The 18,061-nt window shown below is 38.2% G+C and overlaps 1 protein-coding gene across 1 annotated transcript; it reads right to left on the bottom strand.

Annotated features, from left to right (window-relative positions):
* Positions 1 to 3,356: 3,356 nt before the first annotated feature.
* LOC137727324 (TMV resistance protein N) lies at positions 3,357 to 8,799 on the bottom strand. The gene is made up of 6 exons (XM_088678208.1): positions 8,087 to 8,799; positions 7,188 to 7,811; positions 5,821 to 6,907; positions 5,445 to 5,720; positions 4,339 to 5,361; positions 3,357 to 4,257 (listed from the first exon to the last, which is right to left on the bottom strand). The coding sequence occupies exons 1-6, from the start codon at positions 8,611 to 8,613 to the stop codon at positions 3,763 to 3,765; spliced, it is 4,032 nt and encodes a 1,343-aa protein (XP_088534334.1). The 5' UTR covers positions 8,614 to 8,799; the 3' UTR covers positions 3,357 to 3,762.
* Positions 8,800 to 18,061: the final 9,262 nt, after the last annotated feature.

An 18,061-nucleotide genomic window follows, 5' to 3' on the forward strand; every position in this document is an offset into this window, starting at 1 on the left:
CAATTTTTTTTTTAAATTAAACAAATTTTTAGAAACGCCAGAAAATAAGAGGGGAAAGTTCAATTCACCCTATTTTTATTTTATTCAGTGAAGAAGAAAGGGTATTAAAAATAGTTGCTTAGAGGAATTTTGAAATAACATTGGTATCATAATTCTCACAAGAAAATTATAACACATACTAGTATTTATATGAAATAAAGAATTTAATTCCACATGTTTTACAATTAAGATATTTATTGTAATAATGACAAAAATCAATATATAATTAGATCTGACAATTTATTGCACGACTTGTTAATCCGACATAAATTTAACAGGTTTCGTATCAACCTAGCAACGGATTGAGTCGTTATCAGGTCACCTTTTAGGATAACGGGTTTGACATGACATGATCCATTAAAATAACAAGTATGACATAAAAGCGACACGAACAAGACAAAGATGAGCCGTTTGCCAAATCTACTCATTAGCCCTGACAATTTATTAACCCATTAACCCGACACGATACTACAGTAAAGTAACACGTTCCAGGCCAACTTGTTAACAAAATTGGTTGTAATATGGTCACTGGTTAAGAACCTGTTAAGATAATGGGTATGACACAACACAAATTGTTAAAATAACGGGTATGACATGAAAACGACACAAATAAGACAAACATGACTAGTTCGAACTTTTCTAAACGCTTATACACAATGTTTATAAATAAAAATGCAATTAAGATATACCTTTAGTAAATCATAGATACAATGTTTGAGAATCGCAAGCACATCAAAACCTTTAAAAATAGAGTCATCTTTCCCCTCATCTTGGTATTCAGATGCCTCAATACTTTGCACCATTTTCTCTACACAAATCAAAATCTAAAGAAATTCAGATCAAGTTGTGTTTTTTTATTTAATATATAATTGTGCACGAACCTGGGAAGTCTAGGGTCCTTTTTATTGATAAAGGGTGATGGCCGTTTGAAAACACAGTGGGCATATCTCTATGTGCGGCATTTGGTTTTAATAGGTCTCATACGGTTTTCATTTATTTTGACCAATTTAGAAAGTGAGCCCTATAAACCTCACCATATCGTTATTTCATATTAATGGCACACCCGACACATGAATCTTCATAATATTAAGAATTATCACACACGTTTTTTTTTTTTTTTAATAAATAATATTATCTACCTTAAGAAGGGAGAAGGGGGTGAGCTAAATCTCACAATAGGTTAGCAATAATTTGGTTCAAGTTCGTTTTTGGTGAGAATCGAACCTAAAACCTCTCATTTACGAGTGAAGAAGAATATCACTAGACCGTAGTACTAAGTAGGGGTGGGCACGGTTCGGTTTGGTGCGGTTTTGAGTGAAACTGCAACCAAAACAGAAACTTTTTCCGGTATAGTTTTGAAGCCAAAAACCAAAGGGGCTTTTAGATCCAAGTCCAAAAACATAGATGGTTTTTAGGAGTGAGTCCAATTACCTAATTATATTATTTATTTTTTTAATGCTCATTTTATATTTTCTAAAAATATTAAAAATCAATTAAAATCTTCTAATATTATGAATTTTCAACCCCAAAAAATATAATTATTATCTTATAACAAAAAAATATATATATTGGCATAAATCTATCTGCAAATCATTCTACTCTAACTCAAGTAACAAATATATGAATGTATATCATACCTATAAGTAAGATATGAAACTTAACTAAAAGGTAGGAAAAAAACATAATATATATACAAGCAAGACACATGAATCTTACTTGGTTATAAAAAAGAATCTATCATATAGGTAGATAAATATAATTAACCTGTGATATAGGTTGATTATAAAAATAAAAAATAAAATTTATAAATGGGGTTTAAAACGGGATAAAGCACAAGAAAGAACAAAATAAATAAATAATCAAATAGATAATTAGGAAGAAATTTGATTTTTATAATAAATCTTATCATTTAAGAGATAATTATTGATAATAAAATAATAAGATTTAAGGAATTGGACTTATTTTAATAAATTGGATTATTCCTACTATTGGCTAAAAAAATTGGACCTATATCAAGTTTCCCCAAAACCAAAATGAAACAAACCATTTGGTTTGGTTCGGTGCCGTTTCAAACGGTTTCAGTTCGATTTTAGAAGAAAAAATAATTTACAATTTAAAATTTATACCTATCTACGCATAACACGGTCTCATTTTTCACACAATACATTAATTAATCAACCCACATGAGAATTCTTTTCTTTACTGCTCTCTCTATTCTCTAATGTACATTTGATCACAGCAAGAAAATGGTTTGGGAGAATGATATATAAACAACTAGCTTAGCCTAACTAGCTAATTGCACAAATGACGGACTCTGTGACTGAGCAGGAAAAAGCACCCAAATGGAGTGATGTGGCTTATTATTTGATCAGAGATTGGTCTTTGTATCTCTCATTTTGTGACTAACTCTTATTTGATGCTCATTGTTTCTTTTTGAGTTTTCATTTGCATTGCTGATTAGCCATCATTCTGAACTTGAAAATTAGGATTCTGAGGTGCTTTTACTGGTAATAAAATGTTCATCTTTTCCTGTAAAGAAACAGTGAAGATGCCAAGCTTGATGAGGGTTATAATGGGAAAAATAATCAAGCTTGATGAGGGTTATAACTTTGGGAAAAATAATCATTATTATGAAATGTACACACTAGATCTAGACTCTAACAAACCACCAATTAAAACACGACATCTAATTTGAGGTGCAGTTTTGGTTTCGATGCAGTTTTCAAAAGCCAAAACCGAAACCAAACCGTTTCAAAACCACAAAACCGAGCCATTCGTGCTGTCCAATTTGGTTCATGTGTTTGGGTTTCAGTTTTGGGTTTCAAGTGCCCACCCCTAGCACTGAGTGGCTTATCACACAAGTTTTATGTAAATTGATTAAACAATTTAGCATGAGTCAATTTACTAGAGATTCTTTCAAAGGACAATGAGAGATACAACTCACCATCCAGCAAGGAAGTTGAATCTAAAATAGTGAAGAAAAATATCACTGGACCATATTAAGTGTCATCATATCTTTTGAATCTTTTAAAATCGCCTTTACTAGAAACAACAAACTCACTCATAGTTTTAGCCTATCAATTACATTCTTCAATGTACAACCCCACTCCAACTTTCTCAGAAACCTGTTTGTAGCCTAACATGGGTTCTTGGCAACCCGAGCCTTCAGAAAATCTGAATTAAAATTAAGGACATTGCACCACTACCCCGTCAAAGTTTTTGATGATTCAAATACCCCTCAAATTTTGGGGTCCATATTTTTTTATGATCAACGTTAGGCGTCCAGATGATGAGCAATTTATCAATTTGGATATCACTGAGGACCGAATTCGGATGCACAGGGTCTAAGCAAGAAGTACAGACAGATCATTCCAATGCAATTTACACTCATTATACAAATACAGTTGAATCTGACTCTCACGGATGCATTGTTAATTACCATAACGCCTTTCAAGCATTTTACTCAGAAAAAAAAAACAACTATAAAATTTTGCATGACGTCGATTAAGATAATATACATGAGTTAAAAAAAGACACGTTCTATTTGCATAGTTCATTTACCAGGTAAAGAAAGTACCTCATCTCATAACCGGTTTCCCGTTCCCTTGGATAAACAGATGTTCTTTGAGACTGCATCGTACTCACTGGAGTTGCTTGTTTTGCTTGTTTCCTCTAGGTGAAGGGATAGTCAAATTCTTGATTGCGCACACAAGCGATGTTTGGTCAAAAAGGTTGCTTTAATCCAACCAAATCTCTCTCATAGATGAGACGGACTCCACACCTCTTCACCTCCAAACCAGAGCCTAAGGTTTTAAATGTAAACTCAAGGTGATGACAACTGTCTTGCCATGTTGTACCAAAGTATTCACCAGATACAAAGGATAGCCAAATGTGCTCTTTCTCAATTTGCCCTAATTCTTCGCTGCAGGCGAAGGAAGGACACCAGCCACCTACACCCAAATTCCCAGGCTTCACTTCGCAACGAAGACCATGTGCACTGCTATGGGTTCCATAGTTCCATTTACCAAGCAGATTAGGTGGGAGTCGTCGACGGAGAGTGAAAACAGCACACAATGCATATCCCATCCACTCGTTCTTATACCAGTGTTGAGGGAGCTCCACGCTTACCACAGGCCTCTCACTTCGATAACTAAACCACTCAGAAACTTCACTGCCAGGATATATAGCTTCAAATTTATTCCCTACGTAAGGGATTCCCTACATAATACAAAATTAAAAATAGTGAAGTTAAACAATTGATATGTCCGTCTTATAAATAAGTACAAAATGAGAGAGAGCCTCAAGGAATCTCCTTAACGCTGCAAATGCTACATTGTTGCAGCCTTGGTCGTCAATCACTTCAAAGCAATTAATAAAACTGAAACATGATGACAGCCTTTCCTGTGAATAACTGCCTTTTCCCTCAACACTGAAGTTCAATTCTGCTGAAATGTCCGGCAATTTTTTAAGCCTCTTACAACCACCCAAATTCAAAATCTGAAGCTTAGACAGCTCTGTGATGCTCTTGGGAAGACTAACAAAACTGTTTTTATTTAGATTAAGCGATACCATTGAGGACAAGCAGCCAAGATTTTCCAGGATTGTTACCTCCTCAAGATTACAGTCACTGAGATTCAGTCCTGTTAAAGAAAGCAAACCAGAATCAGTGGTCGGCAACAGCAAACTCAGTGGACTTGTCTTCTTTCTTCGCATCGATTTGCAACCACAAAGGGATAACAATTCAAGATTTTCCAGGCAGGAAATGGAGGATGGTAGATCATTAATAGAGGTACCGCCCACATCAAGCTCCTTCAAACAAACCATCTTTCCCAAGTTTTTTGGCAGTTCTTCAAGCTTTGAGCATCCACTGAGATTGAGACTTTTGAGGGAACGCAACTGGCAAATACTGCTTGCAAGGGAACTGAGATTTCTGCAATCTCTCAGGTTTAATAAAGTAAGGCCAGTCAGACATTCGATTGAAGAAGGTAATTCTTCTACAGCAGTCTTGTCTAAATGAAGCTCCAACAAGTTTTCCATAGGTCTCACAAATTCTGGAACTTTACTAATTTTTGAACAACCAGAAAGAATAAGAATCTGAAGACTTTCCATTCCAAAACATTTGGGAAGGTGTTCAAGACTTCTGCAGTCCTTAAGATTTAAAAAAATAAGCCTTTTGAGCTCAGCAATGGATGGGTGGATCGTCACCAAGTTCATGCAGCCTTCAAGAATTAATCTATGAAGATTTGGAGTAACTGTAAAGTCCGGGGTCCTGGTCAAGTTCTGGGAGTAGTTAACGTTGACAAATTTCAGATTGCCTAAGCACTGTTCAAAACATTAGAGCACAAATTTTAGTATATATTCAAAAAAAAGAAACCCAACTTTTTATGTGCTCCCTGTGATCTGACCTTGGTTCTACTCCAAAGTTGTCCAATGCTGCTATGGCACAAGTTAACTTCACAGAGTTGCTCAAGTTCAAATTCTCGTGGGAGAAATTTTGAAGGATACCCACTCCATTCAAGAAACTTTAAGGCATTAGAAAGTTTTTTTGGGCCTTGGGTCATTCGCAGATTATGAATTTGGAGAAATCTGAGATTATGCATCATCGAGAAGGCCTCCAAGTCCCAACATGCCTCTTTCAATTTAGGCAAGTCTAAGGCTATACCTTCAACTGCATTTGTACCCTGATAACAGAGAATTCAGAATAAGTTCATTAGATAGTATAATTAAGTTTAGAAGTACTTGATAAATTATTATACACCATCTTCCTTCAAAACCACTTACCGTATTATTCCTCAATACATGAATGACATCCTCATGAAGCCACAACCTGCTTTGCTCTCCAGGATCCTCAGCAGCATCTCTGCGTACCACTTGTCGTCCCATTTCTTGTATCAACCCATTCATCAACACTTTGTTATTTGAAATAGTTATGAGAGATCTCTCAATGAGAGCTTCCATCCCATACCTGGAATTAAACCCAAAACAATCTAGTATCTCTACCACTCGTTCCTTGTCCATTCCTTGAAAGAAACAAGCAATATCTAGAAACATTCTTTTCTCATTGTCCGCCAGTCCATGATAACTTAGTTCAAGTATTTGAGAAACTGTTTCATCAGGAAAATGCTCCCGTTTTTTCAATACGCTATGCCACTCTTCGAAACTTCTGTGTAACAGAGAGGATCCCAAAACCTTGATTGCAAGGGGAATGCCTCTACAATAATTAACAAACTGTTTAGACAGATTCAAATAATCTTCTGGGGGTTTAACATTTTTAAAGGCGTACATATTGAAGAGCTGAAGCGATTCACCCTCACTTAATTCCTTAACTTCAAATATGCTATCTACACCATGCTTTCTTAGCAATTTCTCATTTCTAGTCATAACGATGACTCTGCTCCCCAAACCAAACCATTCTCTGTTTCCAGCCAATGATTCCAGTTGGTGTAAGTTGTCAACATCGTCTAAAATGAGAAGAACCTTTCTCTTACATAGAATGTTCCTTATCATTATGGCTCCCTCGTTAACATTTGGAACATCTGTGTCTAGCCTTAAAGCCTCATACAGAAGTTTCTTTTGCAGTTGCAGATCACCCTGTGTTTCACTTAGCTCCCTAATATTAGAAATACGGGTGAAAATTTCAAATTCAATGGCAATGCGGTTAAAAATCACAGCGGCAATAGTTGTCTTGCCTATCCCACCCATCCCCCATATCCCTATGAAGCGAACAACATTTGATTTGATATCCAAAAGCCTAATTAGTGCCTCTACTCTTGAATCCATTCCCACTAGATGCTTAACATCAGATGCCACGGGTTGCAATTCATTCAATATGAATTCAACAATTCGTGCGACTAATTGTGCCTCATACCTATGCAGAAGAAAATAAATGTTAATCATCCGGAAATATTTGAAAGAATCCCGATGGAAGTGTAAGGCTTTTGGTTAAGAACCAAAATGTACGGCAATAATCTATCTATCTCTTATGAGAGGAAAAATCGAAAAGCTAGCTAGCAACGAAATTCATCTCTTTGGACAGCTTAACATTTGATATCACAAATTACAGTCAGCAGCAAAGAATACAAGCATACATATCACATAGCAAAATTATAAAATAAAATAAAATTTTGTTTGCTACTGAATCTACTCACCCATTCTTGTCTAGGCAAAATGCAGAAATATTGCCTACTTTAAAAAGAGCGTCCCTCCAGGTGCGCACTTTGTCGATATTGTCCTTGAAACGTAGTTCGTGGTCGGCAAAAACTTCACCGAAACCGCCTTTCTGTTGTCGTACATCGGAAGGGTCCACATCATAGAAGACAGGTAAAACTATCTGGCCAATCAGTTGCCTACAATCGAGAATTAGTTTTAGCAAATCCAAGCACCATATTGATCTGGCGTAATTTCTTGAAAGAATGACAACTGAAATTCTTGAACTTTCGATTGCCTTGCGGATTTGTGAGTTAATGGGTTCTGCCCCAGGACGTAGATCTTTGTCTCTCCATACGACGACTCGGTTTCTACTCAGAGCCGCATATAGATGGCTTGCGAAATTCATGCCGGTGTCATCGCCTCTGAAACTGAGGTAGACATCGTAATCAGTTGGTTGCTTGGGGGCGGTGGATCCCAACGGAATATTCGGCTTGCTTATTTTTCTTGATGGCGTGGTGGCCATGGATCCCAACGGAAAACTCTGCTGCTTAACATCAGGTGCCACAGGTTGCAATATATTCAATATGCATTCAACGATTTTGTTGATGAATTGTGCCTCATCCCTATGCAGAAGAAAATAAATGTTAATCATCCGGAAATATTTGAAAGAATCCCGATGGAAGTGTAAGGCTTTTGGTTAAGAACCAAAATGTACGGCAATAATCTATCTATCTCTTATGAGAGGAAAAATCGAAAAGCTAGCTAGCAACGAAATTCATCCTTTGGACAGCTTAACATTTGATATCACAAATTACAGTCAGCAGCAAAGAATACAAGCATACATATTATATAGGAAAAAAAAAAAAAAAAAAATTTGCTACTGAAAGAAACTACTCACCCATCCTTGCTTCGAACAAATCCAGACAGATCGGCTAATTGACGAAGAGCATCCCTCCAGACGTGCACTTTGTCGATGTTGTCCTTGAAACGTAGTTCGTACCCGGCAAAAGCTTCACCGAAACCGCCTTCCTGTTTTCGTACATCGGAAGGGTACACATCATAGAAGACAGGTATAACTATCTGGCCAGTCAGTTGCCTACAATCGAGAATTAGTTTTAGCAAATCCAAGCACCATATTGAACAGGCGTAATTTCTTGAAAGAATGACAATTGAAATTCTTGAACTTTCGATTGCCTTGCAGAATTGTGAGTTAATGGGTTCTGCCCCATAATATTCATAACCGTCGTCTCTATATACGACGACTCCTCGTTCACTCAGAACCGCATCTAGATGGCCTGCGAAACCCCTGCGGGTGTCTGGGCCAAAGAAACCGAGGAAGACATCGTAACGAGTTGGTTGCGTGGGGGCCGTGGATCCCAACGGAATATTCGGCTTTCTTCGTTTTCTTGATTGCGTGGTGGCCATGGATCCCAACGGAAATCTCTGCTCTCTTCTTCCTTAATGGAAACCCAGACCGATCAAATCCAGATCTCTCAAGTCTTCTAGCATCGGAATGGAATATGAAATGTCAACGGCCAATTACAACCGTCCGATGGCGGCAGCAAATCTCTCACCCGTCTAATAGGTTGCAGTCGCCATCGACTGTTGCTCTAGTTTCTCTCGTTTTATTTTATTTTATTTTTGTGTACGGTCCATTATTTTTTTTTTTTGAACACCAGAAACCATATCATAAAAGGAGGCAAACATACATACAATAAACAGGCAGTGACAAAGGGAAAACCACAAAGACCCCTCCACCAAGTAGAGGTGTCACCCCTGGCACCACCAAATCAAGTTAATGAGGACAAGGTAGTCCGTCATTATTCAATACAAAGACCAACGAAGATGGGGGCCTAACGACCCAAACGACATCACTCATCTCCGTAAAACCACTCGATGCAATCTTGTGAGCCACGCCATTTGCAGAACGGGGCACCCAAGACCATCGACAATCAAAGAACTTCCCCCCCAATTGTTTAACCCGAGCCAGCACCGGGAATGCCTCCCAACTACCCCTAGACAGCGAACTAGATAAACAATTAATCGCTTCAAGGGAGTCCGACTCAAGAATTACATACCTTACTCCCAACTCGTCACCAAGTTGGCACCCGTACAGCAACGCATAAGCCTCCGCTGCAGCAGCAGAAGGAGCAGATATAGCATACCGCGCTGCAGCCACGAATTTTCTTTCCATGTCCCGCGCAATCAAACCCACAAATCCCATCTTTGAGGCCTTGGACCAACTAGCATCCACATTAATCTTCACAAAAGGAGAGGCCGGAGCACACCACCGCGCCACCTGGGTACCCCTCCTCCCGTCACCCCTTCCCCTAACCCCAGCCATTGCCTTAGCACTAAGAAACGAGCTCATAGCCGCAGAAACATCAGCCAATACTTTTAAAGGGTTAACAGACATCCCTTTGAAAACAAAATCACAACGAGCTTTCCAAATACACCAACAGGTACAAACAATATACGATTGTCTCCACGTTGTATCTCCAAAGTTGCATAAAGTCGAAGAGAATACCTTCTGAATCCATTCCAGCCAAGACGGGAGAGAAAGACGATCCAGTTTATACCCCAAAGCCCCACCAAACCAAATTGGCTCAACCCAAGAGCAAGCAAGGAAAATGTGCTCAATGGTTTCATCATGGCAGCAGCAAATAGGACAAGTAGAGTTCAGAGAGGACCGTCGTCGGTACAAGGCTTCCCGAGTAGGAAGACAATTATGCATCGTAAGCCACATGAAATGTCGCAACTTGGGGGGCACCTCCAGCTTCCAAATCCCCTTCCAAAACGCCTTGGGAACCCCACGAACAGAAGGCCGACGCTTGTCCCGCCTAGCCAGTGATCTACCTTGCAGCCATCTATAACCCGACTTGACCGAATAAGTACCGTTCTTACTCACATCCCAGATAAGCCTATCATTGCGACTTAGATCCCCCAAAGGTGTCTCCTCAATAGCCTTCAAAGCCTCCCCCGATATGAAAGGTTGTAAAAAGCTAAGATTCCACCGCCCCAACTCCGGACAGATAAGCGCACTGACCCTTAAACTGGGAGTAACCGCAACCTGGCCAACCGGCACCGGATGACCAAGGGGCAATGATGGAAGCCACCTATCCTGCCACACCCTCACCTCCTGACCGCCCAAAATCTGCCAATGGGAACCCTCCTTGATCACGTCCCTGCCACAGATGAGGCTGCTCCATGCCCAAGAAGCCCGACCACCTTTCTTCGCATCCCATATCGAGCAATGGGGAAAATACCGGGCTTTCATCACCCTAGCCCACAGCGAGTCCGGTTCCGTGATTAAACGCCAACATTGTTTAGCAAGCAGAGCATCATTAAATTCCATAAAGTTTCTGAAGCCTAAACCACCCAAGTCTTTTGGCAAACCCAAAACCTCTTTTGAGACCCAATGAATCTTTTGGGCTCCTTCCTTGCAACCCCACCAAAATCCAGCCACTAACGCATCCAATTCCTGACAAACGACGGCGGGGAATTTGAAAATGCACATTGGGTACGCCGGAATAGCTTGGATAACAGCCTTAATTAAAACCTCTTTACCGGCACGGGATAGAGTACTTTGTTTCCACCCTTGAAGCTTTTCCATTACTCTTCCTTTCACATAAGCAAGACCACGCTTTTTCGACCGACCCCAAATAGCAGGGACCCCCAAATAAGTCCCCGGATTGCTAACCACCGTCATACCAAGGGCATTCCCCATCTGATCCGCATTCACTTTCGGAACATTTGCCCCAAAGAAAACACTGGATTTCTCCAAATTAACCTTCTGCCCAGACGCCACACAAAATTTGTCCAGCATATGTTTCAAATTCCTGCAGTTTTTCACATCTGCCCGTAGAAACAGAAGGGTATCATCCGCAAAGAAGAGGTGAGAAATTACGGGTCCGGATCCACCAATCTTAACACCCTCCAATCTACCTTGGTCCACCGCACCCTGAATCAGTTTTGAAAGAACTTCCCCCACCAGATTGAATGAAGCACCTTGTCATATTTACGATACAGCGTTTCTCACGGACAAACTTACCATCTAATCTTAATCTCAAGCACAACCACCAGTGCCATCACCAATTTCCATTCATAGCGGATTCAGATAAATCCATCCATCTATCGCAGACGTGAGAAATTCATTCCGAGAGTGAAGTGAATTGAAGTTCGTTTCTTCTTTTCTGTATTTCCTTTTTTTTTTGGGGGTCAAAGTTTTATCTGAACTTGTGAAATTGTGATTAGATGGTGGGTAGTCAAATGAAATTGTGATTAGATACAGTTTTCCTCTTAATTAAAATTGTGAAATGATGGAATTTAAACTCGAAAAATTAGAGCCCCAATTTTCATGATTTTTTCCGTGCGACAATTGTTGATTTTCGCACATCAAGTAGCCAAGCCCAACAAATCCAATTCCCATCGCTCAATTCTTAACTTGCTTTTCCGCACCCATACATATTGTAAAATCAGTTTCTAGTTGAATACACTTATTTTTTTTTTCTAAAAAAGAAAATCTCGACAATACGAAGAGAATTTTATTGATATCGAAAAAAAAAATAACCTAGTTAGGGGGGACATAAACCTAACCTCTCATAATACAAGAAAAATGATAAAAGATACACGAAAAAAAGGGAGACATAAATTTTATCCTTCTAGAAACAAAAACAACAAAGATACAAGGAAAAGGGAGGGGACATGTAACCCAACCCTCTAAAGCCGAACCTAAATGTCTGAACCTGCAAAATAAAACAAGCAACGTCACAAGGTTAAAAAGAAAGACAAGAAGGTGAGACAAACTTGTATGCCTAGATGCACATTTATTTGAAAAGCGAAAGTTAGGAAAGCCAACATAGTCTGAAAACAATGCAGCATGAACCGCCATATGATTTGAATCATGTCATACCAAAGTTGGAGAAAACAAGACCATGTTAGCAAAAGTGTCTGCAACCACATTTCCTTCACGATATATGTGAGAGGCTAGAATGTCATCTTCCGAATGCGGTCCAAACAAATAGACCATTGCGGACAAAGTGGCTCATGACGATCAAAATCAGTCGATTGGAAAGTAGAAACAACACTATAATAGTCACTTTCCAGCCAAAGACAATGTCAACCCTACTTATATGCAAACTCTACACCAATAATAACTATCGATAGTTCTGGAAAAAAAAAAAAAAAAAAAAGTTGGGATGACCAATTCCTTGGCAGAAACCACTATGAAACTGACCATGGCAATCCCGAGAAACTCCATCACAAGCAAGAGCAATGGGTCGATACTAAGCAATGATAGCAGCCATGGATGGAGGGAGGTAAGGCTTAAGGGGGCTTTAAACACCCATCCTCCTTGTCTTTCTTCCTCACGTACTAATGTTTAAACCTTGTTGAGTTGTATGTATTTGGTTAACTAGTACGAATGAGCATTAGATTGTGAATACAACAATTAAAAACAAAATTAGACAATAGGGTAATAAAATTAGGCATTTCTAACTAATTTTTTTCAGCATTTGTAAAAAAACTAGCTTTATTTGTCCAAAAAAAGAGCTTAAAATTTTAAGGTGCCCCCTCTTAGTTAAATTTTTGGCTTCGTCCCTGGTAGCAACCCTTTCTACTTTAGGGATAAGGACCACAAAGTTGCAACTAACATCTAGAAAAAGCCAGCCTCGCTTAAAAAAATCTTGTACAAATGCAATAACATCTAAATCAACAAATCCGAGCATGATTGATAGAAAGAAGCAGGAAAAGAATCATGTCCCGGAGCACTTGAGGGATCCATAGAATAAACGACATTTTTAATTTCATTAGCATAAGATAAACAAGAAAGAGCAAGATTTTCCTCTTCATTAACCATGGCTGGAATTACACCACAAACATCCTCAATTCCACTTGAAGTGAACAAAGAGTTATATAAAGACTGATAAAAGTTTACCACATGACCAACAATATCAACAGGAGAAGATAACACATTATCACCATCCAAAAGAGTAACAATCCTGGAAGAAGAAAGCCTACCTCGAGCATAAGCATGGAAAAAAACAATATTACGATCACCTTTAGTAAGCCAAAAAGTTTCTTACATACGAAGAGCATATGGGATAGTTGTCTTAGCCACAACTTCCTCATTAAACCTCTCTTGAAAATTCCCATTAGAAAAATAGTATTTTGGATATTATGAAGTCTTTCCTTAGCAATAGTGACATTTCTATGGGCATCACCAAAAACATAACAAACGTGGGACACTCGTATGCAATAGTTGACTGCCAACACTTAGAAACCAAATTAGAAAAGCTTGAATGTAAAGTCCACATGGATTGACATTGAAAATGTTGAGGTCCTCCATGAAGAGTAGCAGAAGCCGAAAAACAAGACAACTGTGACAAGAAACTACCCTTGGCAAAGGTGAACAACTAATATGAGGCCAAGACTGTAACTAGCATGTGTCACAAAAAGAGCGGTCAAGACACCTCTCCATATAACCACAGACACTCAAACCATTAGCCCAGGTATAAAAAGAATCAATAGTATCCATATGAGTAAAATCACAAAGCCCAATAGTAGTACAAAAGTCCTCACACGAAATTCGAGCAAGTAAGTGACTCCTCATTTGTTCATGAGCTCCAAGAATAGCATTAAAGTCACCAATTGTCATCCAAAGTATTGTAGTATTAGAATGAATACTTAAAAGATCGCACCATAGAGCACGACGAAGACTCGATGTAGTAGCCGCATAAAAAAAAAAGTAAATTGAGAAAGAACACCATCAAAAGAAACCTGAAAAGTAATTTGTTGTCCTGAATAAGAAATCACAGTAGGAGAACAATAACTCGTAGAATACAAAACCCAAATATTAGGTAGTAAATCACCCCTGTTAGTAGCAATAAGCAAAGACCTAATCAATTCCAATAAGTATAATGAATAGAATTAAAAGTAATAATAGGTTCTGAAATGCAAACCAATCCAAATGATGAGAATGACAAACACTGGAAAGCTCCATACCTGTATCAGAATGAATAATACTACGAAATACTCCAGTAAACTAGCTTCATTTGGAGGTTGAAATAACTTGTCTTCCTACCCTATTAACATAGGGTTCTTCTTGCCTAGCTACGTCAGCTTTTTGTTTTTTCTCTTGTTTCTTTTGCTGAGATTTACTAAGAACGAGAGTAAAGTCATTGGATCTTTACCTGCATGCACAACATTGACCTTTTTCGTCGTGCCAAAACCAGGTGGGACATCCCCATCATCATCAGATTCAACATGGGTATTACCTTGGTTGGTTGTAACTCAATAAGCAATATGTCTGCACTTTTCTCTAACTGTCCATGATGCACTGCAAACGAATCAATTACCCCATCAGTCAACACACTTAACTCATTATTCACAACGCTTATTACTATTTGATTTGCAAAATCGTTGACTTGTTCATCATGACGTTGCTCAAGAGAGCTACACAATGGAATCTCCATGCCATTAAGAAGTTCAAAAGTATGTTCTTTGTGAATAATTTCGACTGAAGGAGAACGTCCCTTGTGAATAGTATCAATTGAAGGAGAAACAGTCTTAGTAAACGGTTTCGGATGATAAACCTGACGAGTTTTTTATCGTCTGCGATGATGAACCTCAACATTTGGCTGCATCCAATCTTAGTGATTACGATCATTTAACTGTCAAGTTTTATTCGTGTTATGGCCAATTACACCACAAGTTAGAAGGAAATTCTTATAAATAATATCAGCAGAGAAACCATGTTGTTCTCGCTCAACCATAATAGATACAAATCAGCAGAGAGATCTACATCCACTAGAACTCTAGTATAGTAGCCATATAAATTTTCACGTGTAGCATGATCCAACTGAAATGGGATACCCACACCATGAGAAATTTCCATAAGAATGTGAGGGTGCAATATTCTTGACTTAACCCATATATTTTGATCAAGACCTATGCACACGTTTAGGGAAGCATGTCACCAGGCTTGAAATCCGGTTGCTATTGGGATAACCTAAAAATACCGAACGGAAGTGTACGTGTTCCACCAACCCACACTTTTCTCATGTTTTCTAAGGTGGAAAAGTGAAGATCAAAATATCCCTTACCTAATGATACCAGTCGCCAAGGATTGTGAATATTTCAAAAAGAAACTAAAGCACTCTTGAGTGACTCACTCTTCATTGGCATGGTGCTTTTCTTTAACAAAAGTTTACCAATAAGGTTTGTCCAAAATGAGTGCAGTCTTGATAAAGGTCCCCATTAATTTGATATCAGTCACATCTCTCTGAACAATAGGAGCAGGAAGTTGACTTAAATTAACTGAACTTTCCATACTATTTGAGACAATGGCAGCAAAGGTCCGTGCTTTTAGAGATTGTCTGAATAATTGACCAGTGGAAGTATTCATCTTGGAAGGAGTATCAGAAAAGTTGAGGAAGCCCCGGGCATGAAGCACTTAAAGCAAGTTCAATGTAGGAAGGCCACCCATGGCAATTGGTAATTGAATTCTCTCTATTGAATAATAACTGCCTTTAATAAACAGTAATTATCTTTTGCATCTCCACTCCTAAATTAAATAGCTATGACAATATGTAATATAATATTAATATTTTTTATTTTATAAAATAATAAAAAATAATTTTATTGAAGCCATATATTTTGCATAATCATTCTTGGAAGAACTCTATTTTCTCTTAGAAGCCTTCTTACCTTGAGGCCTAAGTGTCACTTTCATGAACATGCGAGTCGTGATCTGGCGTAGAGTGTAGATGGATGCTGTTCATGACAACTTCTAGACCGACAGGCACAACTCTGAATTTGGGACAATCTTTGACAATATTCCAACATTCCCACCGGTTGAATGATTTGTTTTTGTTTTTGGCATTATACCAAGCTTGTGCTTGAAGTGTCTACAAAATGAGGGAGAAGAAAAAATTATAATCAAAATAGCTAATGTAAATTTGGGGTATAGTACAAACAAATAAATAATAAATTGTTACCTGACCCGCGTAATTTTCACCACTTTGAATATTAGTACTAGCTTGTGCCAATGCGTTTCTCCAATGAGTAAACGATTGGCTAAGTATTCTCCAACGACTTGAGAGCGATTCTTCCATTCTTTTGCCACCAATTTTTTCAACAAAGAGAATGAATATTGCTCCACATTTCTAGCAACTGCATCTCATTACCCGTAACTAGATCATGAGTAATTTCAACTCAACTAGAACACAACGTAACATCTTCAATAAGCGTCAAATTCGTACCTGTATCGTTAGCCTTTTTTTTGGAAAAAAAAAGTGTATAGAAACTTTGAGAGAAAGATTGGATTGTGGTTGAAAGTATTTGAGAAAATATGAAGGTGCGGTGTAAAGTGGAAGATAATGATAAGGTATTTATAGAAAAATAAATATTTTTTTTTAAAAAAAAAAATTCGGATTTTTTATTAATTTTTAACCATTTTTTTTAATTTTTTATTAACTTAATTAATTTCTACCGTTGGATTACAGAAAATTTGAAATCCAACCCTCCAAATTGTGACACGTGGCATAACAGTAACACATCAAAAAAAAAATTTAAAATTTTTAAAGCCGAAAAACTTGGACCGTTGAACTGGAATCAAACGGCTCAGATTGTGCCATGTCATCTAGCTGTTAGGGGAGTTTTGAAATTTTCTTTTTATCGTTGGAAATCGAACGGTCCAAAAAAAAAAAGCAATTGAATTCCAACGGCCGAGAGGGTGCCACATTTCACCTAGTAATGGCTCATTCATGACTATAAGGCCATCTCCAACCAATCCGGCCAGCAGGTCGAAAATAGCCCGAAATGACACGAAAACCGGGGCTAGGCCAAAGGACTCGTGGGCCCCATCGGGCCAAAAAGGGAAAACAGGCCTACCGGTTGGCCCAAATGAGCCAGCCAGCTAGCCCTAGGGCCAGCCCAAGCATTTGAATCCAACGGCTACCTAGCGCTAGTTGACATCATGTTGATGCCACGAGACCGTTGGATTTGAAAATTTTTTTTTTTTCCGGACAAAATTTTTTTATTCCCATTTTTTTCCTATAAATATCTAAGTCATTCCTACACCATTTCTCACATAATTTTCACCATTCCATACTTCTTACTTCATTCTATTTCAATTCTTCACATTCTATTCTCTTACATCTTCCAATAATCTTTCCTTCAATTTTTTCAATAATTTTCAAATGGCCACATCTGCAATGAAAGGTAGGGTTTGGATCCGAAAAGAAGATGAAGCTTTTTGCAAGGCTTATAGATGAGTCTCAGAAGATAGTGTGAGGGGGAGTTCTCAAACAAGTGAAGGTGTTTGGACTTGTACGTCCAAAAAATACTATGAGTTCTACGAAAGCACCACTCCACTGAATACCCAAAACCACGAGAGTTGTTCTTCAAGATGGAAGAAACATCTTCATCCAAGTTTGAATAAATGGCATCAAGCATTGTTAAAGGCCGCAAGCAGACATGAAAGCAGCACCAACTACTACGACGAAGTAAGTGTTTTCACAATTTATTTTAAATATTTAATTATATTACATTTAATTTCCTTTAATTTTTGTAATTATATTTTCTAGGTACGCCAATCAGAGGAATTGTCTATAGAGGACAACTCGAAACCCTTTAATCATCAGGGTTGTTGGGAATTTTGTAAAGGGCGGGTGTTATTTGTAGATCCACCTCAACAAAGAGTTGGTGTGATATCCCGTCCCCAAAATTATTATTTTATTTTATTTTATTTTTGACGTATTTCGAAGATTTGATTGGAACTAGTTCTTTATTTCTCCAAATTTAAGAAAAATGAAGTGAGGGGTACTTTAGTCATTTCCAATTTTCTCAACCTTTTCGGTCAACTCTTGAATTG

Source organism: Pyrus communis, chromosome 10, assembly GCF_041283825.1.
Source record: "Pyrus communis isolate YQ-2024b chromosome 10, ASM4128382v1, whole genome shotgun sequence".
Classification (NCBI taxonomy): domain Eukaryota; kingdom Viridiplantae; phylum Streptophyta; class Magnoliopsida; order Rosales; family Rosaceae; genus Pyrus; species Pyrus communis.